A 10743-nucleotide genomic window follows, 5' to 3' on the forward strand; every position below is an offset into this window, starting at 1 on the left:
GCTTTGATACTGGAAGGTATGTCACTAGTATTTCAAATACCAGCAGCGTTGTTCATGGTAGACAGGTTTCAGGTAGCTTCCAGACTAAAAAAACTGACTAAGAGTAAAGGCCTGCCAATGTGCTTCTGAAAGTTAGCCACCAAAAATCTTATAAAACACAACAGAACACTGACCAACTTGCTTACTTTGACATATCATAAGGAGGGGTAAATTTCTGGAGGAGGATATCATGTTTGATCAAATAGTGGTCCAGTGAGGATGAGGGAGACCCTTGTGAGATGGACTGGCACAGTAGCTGCAATGATAAACTCCAACATGCCAAAAATGTTGAAGATGAGGCAGGACCAGGAAATGTTTCCATCTGCTATACATAAGGTCTCTATGAAGTGGAGTTAATCTATCTCTCTACCTATCTATAACAAAAGAGGGATATCTTAATAGCCTTTTCAGAATGGTAGATATGCTTCTTTAATACTACACCAAAAGTCAACAAAGATTTCTTGAAGGTAAGTTGCAACATCAGATATGAAATCACATCAACGACTTTTTGTATTGTTATGTTTAAATCCATCGATCTGTTTTGCAATTCGAGGATATCTTTTACCTATACACGCTTTTGTAACATCATGCATTGGTCATGTGGAAAATAAGTGATAAAGATCTTCAAAATGTCAACACGTTTTATTACACAATATCAAAATATCACCCATTTCTTCTGATCTATCTGAAAAGTCTAACTGTTGGGAAGCTGTCAAGCTCACAGTGGTGAATATAAGCTGTTATGGATTGAATTATGTGCCACCTAAATATGTATTAAAATCCTACTATCTATATTTATGAGTATAATCCCATTTGGGAACAGGGTTTTTTTTTTTTGTTGTCAATGAGCCTGTATCAATATAGGAGATATCTTAAATCTAATCACATCTACATTATAAAAAGAGCAGATTATACACAGAAGGGAGCATAAATTCAAGGAGGATAGATGCCAGTAAAGACTACCAAGAAACTGAGGAATATCAGGGCTATAGAAGTTGAAAGCGATAAGAACCTTCCCCCAGAGCCAACAGAAAGCCTTTCCCTAAGGCCAGTGCCCTAAATCCAGCCTTCTACCCTGCTAAACTGTGAAAAAATAAATTTTTCCTCTAAAGCCATACATTTGTGGTTTTCTGTTACAACAGCACTATAAAACGAAGACACATGCTTTCCAAAATTTTCATAATATCTTGAAAATTCAAATTTCAAGTGATAAAATTATTAAGAAATACTGCTTTTTTTAATCCTCCCTTGAAGTGGCAGGTTTACCTAGTCCATTTTTGTGAAAATATCTGTCAAATTCTCAAGTCTGAACAACCACGATTTGTCTATCTATCATTCTTTCAAGTAAAACTGATGTTCATGAAAAATAAGTAAATAAATAAAGGGTAGCCAGTCCAGTGAGCAGAGCAAACAATCACATGTATGACTTTCACCACAATAAACATCACACTTTGCAGTGCTTTATGTATACTGCCTATTTCATCATGGGTTGGGATTTAATAAAACTGACAATTCTTAATGTTTTATCAAGGGTGTTCTTAAGTGAAACTGCTATTATTATTACTATTGTTTTTATTGTGAATGTACCGCAGTGAAATATACAATTATAGCTTGGTGCCACTGCCTTTATTCACGCTAAGGTGCCAAAAAATCTTTTTACTCACCATTATTTTTGTACCATGAATCCAAAGATCAACACAGAGGAAAAAAGACAAATAATGCGTTAGCATTACAGTAAAAATAGCTTTGACCTCATGGACCTGCTGAAAGGGACTCAGGGACCCTAAGGTGTCTTCAGACCAACTTTGAAAACCATAGCGCTACCCTATACAGGGTTAAAAACAGATATCTAAAAGTGAAAAATAAAGAAGTAACAATATAAGCGTATTATTTTAAAACAGACAAACACCAGAAAAAATGCAACCATCTGAAGTAGTTGTCCAGATCAAGAAGAATGAAGAAAAACAAAGATGCATGGAAACAATTAGTCCAAAGAACTAATGGACCATGTGACCCTGACACCAGAACTAAATGGGGCCCGGCCACCACTGTCAACCACTCAGAAAGAAATCAGTGCAAGAGACTTTGGGTAGAGTGGGAGAAAAATGTAGGACAAAATTCAAAATCATAAAAAAGACCAGGCTTACAGGTCTGATAGAGTGGTGAAACCCCTGAGATTATGGCCTCTAGTCACCCTTCTTCGCCTTAGAATTGAACCCACTCCTGTGGCATCCAGTCAAACAATAAGACAGGCGTATAAAGTGAACATTTATACCAGGTAGGTATACTCCTCAGAACAATCAATCATTGGAGATCAGAAGTGCAGCATTTGCACAGGGAGATAGCTCAGAGGGCAGGAATGCATAAGAAGGAAGGACACAAGGAAAAGGTAACCACAGGGAAGAAGGTAGGAAGAGAGCTGTTATATTTTGGGGATTGCAATCAATGTCATGAAACAAATTGTGTATGAACTGCTGTATGGAAAATGAATTTGCCCTGTCAACTTTTACCCAAATGTACATCTATCGTTTGCCCATCAATTAAAAAAAAAAATGTCCTTCAAGAAAAGTAAATTGGGGTCATTCCTAAATAAGCCTTATATTACTATTTGACTTTTTAGGGGCATGCATTATTTTAATAAAAATGTGAAAAAATATGACCCATGAGCAAACAAACGTTCCCTTCTACAAGGTTTCCCCAAAACATTCCACCCTGGGGAGGCCCTTAACTCTACACCCCAACTTACAGTAATCATGAAAAAATTAGACATTTAGAGAGAAAATATTAAGAGCTGAAAATACTGCCTCATTTCATTATAAAAAGTAGACATTAACCCCCCAGAATTTTGCAATAGAATAAAAATATCCTTTAGAAAGCTGTATCTACCTAGGGTCTCTTAACTTTGATATATTCATACTCAACATATCAACATTTATGCCAAATGTACATTCTATGAGACACAGAAGTAGCTCTCCACATCCGAAATAAATATGATACACAAGAAAGCAGAAGTACTGTGCAACATAGCAAAACCTTCTCCTTTAGAGAACTTAGAATAAAATCATACCTGAAAAGGGGAATTTTGTGCCAAAGGAGATTTCTCTGCATTCTTTAAATTTCGCTGCTGTGCAATGAAACAAATCAAATGGTTTGTTTCAGGAGAGCCGCGAGCACCAATCGTAGAACGTCGTCTAGATTTCTTAAGATAGGATGATGGCTTTCCTGTAATGCAAACTCTTTTCAATTAGAGTAATCATCAGTAATCATGCCCTGATTATCCATAATGTACCAACCTTATAGAAAACATGATTAACACATGGTACAGAAATCAAGTATTTCTTGAGAATGACTGGCCAAGTTATTCTTATATTATCAGTTGAATAGGGACTTGTGTCCACTAATTTATTCCATGCCTATTACATGAATTAAGTAATTGTTGAATGAATACATGAACACATTTAAATTAACGGCTTTTATTTTTGTTCCATATTTCTGTACAAAGAAGTAGGTGATAGCTTGCTTTGATGAAGAATTTCTCTTCTTCTGAATTAGTCTTATCCCACGGAAGAGGGCAGTGGTGGTTCAATGTAGATTTTTTGCCTTTCATGCAAGAGACCTGGATTCAACTCCTAGCCAATGCAACTTATGTGCATCTACCTCTTGTCTATCAGTGGAGGCTTGAATGTTGCTATGATTTCCAGACTGATGCAACTGACAGGTTAGAAAGAAAGGCCTGGTTATCTATCTCTGAAAATCAGCCAATGAAAACCTTAGGGATCACATTATTCCAATCTGCAATTGATCATGAGAATGAGGCAGTACCCGTTAGCATTTCATTTAATTGTTCACAGGGTCACCATGAGTTGAGGCAACTTGATGGCAGGTAATAATAACATCCCCTCAGACTGAAAGGAAAGAATCTCCACCTAGGCACATGAGCTGTTTGAAGTTCTTAAAATTTCACAACAATTGGTTCTCCACAGCACAGTGACTTGTCTAAATTCATAAGGGATAAGGATCAAGTTGAGCACAAAGTTGGTTTCTATGAGGATGAGGTCAAACCAATCACCACCTTCCTACTTTCCATTATTTGTGACATTAGCTGTTCCCACTACAGTACTTTCTACTTTTCTGCTGGGTTCAACAATTTGTTGCAATGGCCACACAGAACTCATAGACCACAATCACAGTTATGTGGTTTATTAAGGAAGTAACAAGTTATAACGCAAGACTGGGATCACCTTGGAAATAACAGTAACAATTCAGGATCAGAATTAGGAAACACAGGCAAGGTATGAAAGAGTCCTCAAAGTGGAAAGCACATACCTCCATTCTCCATTGCAGGACAGTTTCCAACCAAGACAGCTATCAGAGCAAAAAAGTTTCAGGGAACAGGTAAGCTCTCTACTGAAACAACTCTCAAGACTGTTCTTAGCCAAGACAGAGAGAGTTACATGGGCAGTACAAACAACAAATATGAACCCCTTTGTAAATACAATACTGAGTTGTCAATGAAAGCAAACATGGGTATAGGGACGGATAGATGGGTGAACAAGCTAAACAATTATGTATGTCTAAATGGAGAGTGTATCCAAGATCATATACAGGGTTGGCAGACAATGGGCCTCTCGAAGAGTATGAAGGGATGGACACTGGGAGGAGGTAACTATGGGGAGGAAGTGGGAGGGGAGCTGCTGCATTGTAAATTTTGGTCAATGACATGAGACAAAGTATATGTGAACTGCTGTATGAAAAGTGAATTTACTCTGTAAATCTTCACCCAAATCCTAAAAAAAAAAGACTGTTCTTAGCCAACACAGTTTCTCTGCTAGACAGCTACCTTCTCTGCCAGGCTGGTGCTTGATTCAGCTTCTTTTCCAGGTGGCTACCTTCACTGCTGGGCAGGCCTCATGCTAGGCTCTGTCTTCACACCTCTATACCATTTTTTTGCAGGTTTGTTCAGCTCCACCCAACACTGCTATCACCCACTAACTGGCCCAGCTCATAGCCAGTGTAGCAGCTTGCTAAGTGGCTCTCTCAGTAGCAGCTTTTCTTTTTTTTTTTTTAACAGGACTGGAAGGACTTTAAGTACAAGGCTTCCATGTCATGGACATGCTCACCTCCCAGCTCTTGTCAACCAAGTGGCCCTGAAACCCTGTGTTTATATATTCCAGTCTTCATCAGTTATAAGACAGGGCCTCCTTCACCAGACTGGAATTCAACCAAACCTCAATCACCCAGGAGATGTCAAACAATTCAGGTCTTACACAAAAATAACATTTTCTGCAGGTATGGACTGGCTCTTCTCCAGGCAAAAGTACTAAGCTCAGGTAGACTACCACTTGGGATGCCCCAAATTGTTTTGCCAAAGAACTAAGGCAAAAGGACATATAAAGAACTCATTGCACCACAGTGAGATACCCACCTTGGCATAGTACCCTGAATTTTGGCCATATGCAGCTAACTTTTTTAAGAGTCATATTCTTTTTTGTTTTTGTTTGCTGAACTCTCTCTTTTTTTTTTAATTATTATTATTTATTGTGATTTGTGTGAAGATTTACACAGCAAATTCACTTTCCATACACAGTTCACATATACTTTGTCTCATGTCATTGACCACAGTTTACCACAATGCAACAGCTCCCCTCCCACTTCCTTCCCATAGTTACCTCTTCCCAGTGTCCATCCTTCCATACTCTCCTGCCCCCTTAGCTGTCTCCCTGTGCATAAGCAGCCCTTCCTTCTCCCATGATTGTTCTTTAAGAATCATATTCTTGAACAGGGAACAACTTGACCTTGTCTCATGTATTACCTACCATAGCGTTCCTTGTCTTTCATGTCTCCCCAGTTTTCAATTCTGTTCCAGTCCCTTATTTCTTTCTTTTCCATCTAAATCAGACTTCACAGGGTAATTTCTACTCCTTAGAGATTAGCTCGAGTCAATTTTCTGTTTGCAATTTTGAAAGAAGCACAGTCCAATCATTCCATGTTATATTTTCTTAATTGCTCAATTTTTTTTTTTATATTCATCATTCCTGAACATAAAATGTTCTACTATCTATCATACACATCCTCCTGCATCCACATGTCATTTCACCAAGTGCTTTATATACATTCTTTTTTCCAGTTTGGGCATGCAGCACCACTCTGACATAGGAGGATTATCGCAGGCCACCCTGACTTCCTGCTATGCTAGACCAGCTGAACCAGTACAAATGTCTCCTTGAGCAAACAAGCTGACAGAGCCAATCATTTTAGATACATAAAGTAATACGATGAACAGGATAGATAAGTAATTAGTAATAGGATCCTAAGTAATACGATATCCTAAGTAATAGGATCTTGGAAGGAAAATGGGGCAATTGACTTCCGCAGTGATACTTCCTCGGAAACCCAAGGAGGGGTCACTTTGAGTCGGGTCCGACTTAACGGCACATAACAACAAGAAGTAATAGGATAAATGAGTAAAAAAGTGTATTAAGGTTGATTTTAAAAGGACTGCAGTAGAATGACAACTTCTATTACCTGGAGTGTTTTTAACAAAGCTTTCAGGTGTAATACCCAATTGCTCTACAGTTACAGTAGAAAAGTTCAAAGGAGATTTGAATATATCTTGTCTACAAAGATTAGAAGTCACTTCTGCTTCATGTTTCTGAGGCACTGCAAGCTTCTCATTTCCCAGAATGAAAGAAGTATTTTCTGAAACAGATAGTAATACATTGTTGGGGCCAAACATCATTATCAAGCAAAATCTCTAAACTTGAATTTTCACAAGGTCACCACGTACCAGCAGTGTTAATAGCAGATTCTTTGTCCTTGATTTCAAGGAGCTCCTTGTCTTTTGAATTGGTATCCATCTAAAAAAGAAAGGGAAGAAAAATATGAACAATCCCATCCCAAAACTTAATGTGATTCTATCAAGATCCTCATTGAAGACTTAACTAATACAATCTATTAAGGTAGGAAAAAGCACTCTCTTGAATACTTTTGCAACTCAAATTAAATAAAAGGGGAAAACTGTTGTTCAGGATGTAGTAACACAGACGTTAAGCCGTGGCTTTTCAAACCTTAGTAAACATCTGCATCATCTGCTTAACCTGTTAAAAATAAAATTTTTTGGAGTCTCGGGATTCAATGGATCTGGATGGGCTCAGGATTCTTCATTTCTAAAAAACCCTAGGTGATCCAGAGTCGGCTGTATGAGGACCAGTCTCTGAAGCGCAGGATGCACCCTTAAGAAACAGCACTGCTGTACTTTGATATCCAAACCAAGACACTTGTCCTACCTCTCACTCACGCAACTTTTGATTTTTTTTCCTCTCGCTTCGCTTTATTTTGAAATCTCAGCAGCAGACGAGTGTTGGTGTCAGCAAAACTGGGGTGCGGTCCCGATACGATGTCTCTATCTCTTAAGGTTTTTCGACCTCGGCTCTAAGGTCCGGAAGTTTCGGCTTGAGAAATCAACTGCTCGCTAAACCAGCAGCCACGGGGGCTACGCAGTGGCTCGTAGATGGCTGCTCCGTGGCTCTACTATCGGATTTCTGCCCAACCCAGGGTATGCGGCCGCCCAATATCCCAACCCTGTCCGGCACGCTTACCTACCGCCAGATACCCGCTCCCCCGCCGCAGAATTCAAATAGCCGACCCCGCCCCTCAGCGTCAGGGCATAACCTCCACAAATCTCTACGCCTGGAACCATCCGCACGTGTCCAGTCGCTCCTCGAACTCTCCCAAGCCTCTACCTCGTTATCTCAGGAAGAGGACTGGATGCCTGGGCTAAGAAAGAAGCATCAAAAGGTAGTTTACCCATTGACCAAAAAGCTAGCCTCTAACCTGCGTTGTGGAACTACTTTCCGTGTTAGCCTCGCGGAATAACCCTTCAGTTCTTCAGTTGAACCATAGCTCCTCCCCCTACCTTTCGGTTGGACATTGCAAACTTCGAAAAGAACTATTGAACCAATCATGACAGAACGACTGGCGGGCTCTTACCCAATCAGCTGCAGCCGTTTACTTTGTGGGTTGGGTTAGTGGAAGGGTTAGATCTAGCTCCACCTCTCTTCCGCAAACCCCGCCTCCATATGCAGATTAACTTTGTACTGCCTAGTATTACTAGTTTTGCGCCTGCCCAGTAATGTTTCCAGCCGCCGTTGGACTCCAGGTTCTTCTCTATTGGCTGATAACCATTCTCGTCTACAACCTCTCTTCCCTCTCTTCACCCGGTGTGGGTTAGTGTGAGCCCACCCAATGCAGGGCGATGATTGGGTAAATGCTGGTTATCCCTGTTCTTTGATTGGTGAATATTAGAGTCAGTTTCGGAGCGTTGGGGGAAGGGCCCCAAGCAGGCTGAGGAGCTTAGGGGCGGGGTGGGAAGGAGGACCCGCCAACTCTGGGGTGTGGGACGGAGAGTGTTTGTCTGTGAGTAAGAGAAGGAAGGTGGCGAAGGGAGGAGAGTCCGAGTGGGTGGAGGGAGGGGAAGGGCGGGAGAAGAAAAAGGTGGGAGGAGAAAAAGGTGGGAGGGTGGCGGCTCACTCAGGACCCGGTGGGGGCAGCGCGATGAGGCGGGTGACCCTGTTCCTTAACGGCAGCCCCAAGAATGGAAAGGTAAGGGGGGTCGGGAGGAGGTGAGGCGGGGCCGTCTCTGGGGGTGAGGGCATCGGAGTACTGAAGGAGCTCGCAGGGCAAAGAGAGCGGGAGGGTAAAGAGCTAAAGTTGGGTAGAGGGGCTGGGAGCTGAGAAGTGGGCGTGCGCCGGGGCGTGTGTGAGGGGGGTTGTCCAAGGGGGTGAACATAGGGTCTCCGCGGCCTCCTCCCAGTTCCGGGGATTTCTTGTCGGGACCTGCCCTTCAACTCCTCAGCTGCCGTGGGTGTCTGTACACAGGCTTGTGCTTAATTGTTCCCAAATCCAGGACGTGGGTCCGGAGAAAGGATGGGACTGAGGGCATGGGGAGGGCCGCTGTCACCTGAACCATTAGTGCTGAGGTTCCTGTTTCCCTCTTATCACCGAAGACACCGCTCCCCCCACCCCCTGTTCCGCCGGGTTGTAGAAGGCTCTTGTTTCCCCCTTCGTGCTGAGTAATGGTCTGCTCAAGAAAGTGATAGTAATAATTAAGGCATTGTAGGATTGATCAGATGGGGAAAAAAGAAATTAAACTCTTTATCAATGAATAAAAAAAGATATTTTCCCATTCTAGGTAGAACAGACGATTGAAAATTGCAAAATCCCCCCCCTTTAGGTTCTCCCAAACCCCACCGCCGTCAAACTTCTGTACTCATTTTTTCGCTGTATTTTAGTTCCTTAGAGGACCGTGACAAGAGAACAAAATGGACTGGTTTGACAGTACTGATTGCTGTGTGTTAGGCCTTTGCTGAGGGTGTGGTACCAAATATTTTTCCAATGTTAGAGCCAGCCAAAATGAATCCTGTTCCTTCTCAGCCTCTGGCCCCACCCATGAAAGTTGTTCAGCTTCTTTGGTAATTTTGACTGTTCAAAACTTATTTACTAAAATACTTTGCTTCTGCATATGTAGATATTTAAAAATGGCTTTCCCACTCTGCAAGTTTGAGTAAACATGCTCAAAATCTGAACCACAATGTGGGTTTTTTTGGCTATAATTTTGTATTCTCCTGGTCTTAGAAACTTACTACTCATACAAAAACAGAATTGAAGTAAGTTAAAGTTTCTGAGTTTTCATAAGTGGTAATGCAAAATATGCTTCACAAGATACATGTTATTTCTGATGATTATTAACGTTTTCTAAACCTGTTTTATGATTAGCTCCTACTCAAAATCTAAAACATACTGTCACTGGAATAAAGATGTAGTAGTATACTACAATTGTAACGTGTTTTCAGAAGCAGATCTCTACTTGACCTTTTTTATCCAGCGTCTCTGCTGTATTACTGCATGAAAGAGAAGATGTTGAAACCGAGTTATATTTAATGATGTTCAAAATCTCTTCTGAAACCACTGAATTTTGTTCCCAAAGACTGGCTAACTTGGCTTTCCATATTATTTATAATAACTTTTCTAAAGAAGAACTATCTAGTTTTAACTAGGAGAATTTTTGATACAGATTTTTGGACTTAAATTTTATTTACTTTAAAAATATTTGCTAGAGAATCTCTGAAGACTAGGAAAATGCTTCTCAAATTATTAAAAATAAATATATTACAAAGATTATACAAACTAACTGGAAATTTCTGGTGTGACTCAATATTAAAAATAAACATTCCATAATCCTTACTTGTCTACTAGAGAACATATTCTAAGGTATCTTTTCTCCAAATAGCAAATTTCATCTTCCTTAAGCTGATTAATAAGTAATATTTTAATTACTCTTATTTGACAAAAAAAAAGCAGAATAATACCTAACAGCTAAAATGCATACATACATCTGCATATATATACATATCTATAAAGCACTTGACTGCTAACCAGAAGGCTGGCGGTTCAAACCCACCAGCCACTCCTCTGAAGGAAGGTTGGGCAATCCTACTTCCATAGTGATACAGCCTCGGAAACCCAAGGAGGGGTCGCTATGAGTTGGGGCCGACTTGACGGCACACAACAACGACAGCAACGTGTATTTGAAGGAGCTCTGGTAGGAGCCTGGTAGCATAGTGGCTAAAGCACTTGACTGCTAACCAGAAGGCTGGCGGTTCAAACCCACCAGCCACTCCTCGGAAGGAAGGTTGGGCAATCCTA

At 40.7% G+C, this 10743-nt stretch overlaps 2 protein-coding genes across 2 annotated transcripts in view; one reads left to right on the forward strand and one right to left on the reverse strand.

Annotated features, from left to right (window-relative positions):
- CDCA2 (cell division cycle associated 2) overlaps nucleotides 1-6896 on the reverse strand; it is a 78880-nt gene extending 71984 nt beyond the window's left edge. Inside the window, exons 1-3 of the mRNA XM_007938758.1 lie at nucleotides 6827-6896; nucleotides 6565-6738; nucleotides 3107-3261 (exon numbers count right to left, since the gene is read on the reverse strand). Of these exons, the coding sequence (XP_007936949.1) occupies nucleotides 3107-3261; nucleotides 6565-6738; nucleotides 6827-6896 (399 nt within the window). The remainder of the gene's footprint in view (nucleotides 1-3106; nucleotides 3262-6564; nucleotides 6739-6826) is intronic.
- A 1696-nt stretch (nucleotides 6897-8592) lies between these two features.
- The window catches only part of KCTD9 (potassium channel tetramerization domain containing 9), a 34726-nt gene continuing 32575 nt past the window's right edge, over nucleotides 8593-10743 (forward strand). Inside the window, exon 1 of the mRNA XM_007938780.1 lies at nucleotides 8593-8640. Coding sequence (XP_007936971.1) covers nucleotides 8593-8640 — 48 coding nt within the window. The remainder of the gene's footprint in view (nucleotides 8641-10743) is intronic.

This window comes from Orycteropus afer, unplaced genomic scaffold, assembly GCF_000298275.1.
Source record: "Orycteropus afer afer isolate SDZICR_OR568_19922 unplaced genomic scaffold, OryAfe1.0 scaffold00053, whole genome shotgun sequence".
Lineage (NCBI taxonomy): Eukaryota > Metazoa > Chordata > Mammalia > Tubulidentata > Orycteropodidae > Orycteropus > Orycteropus afer.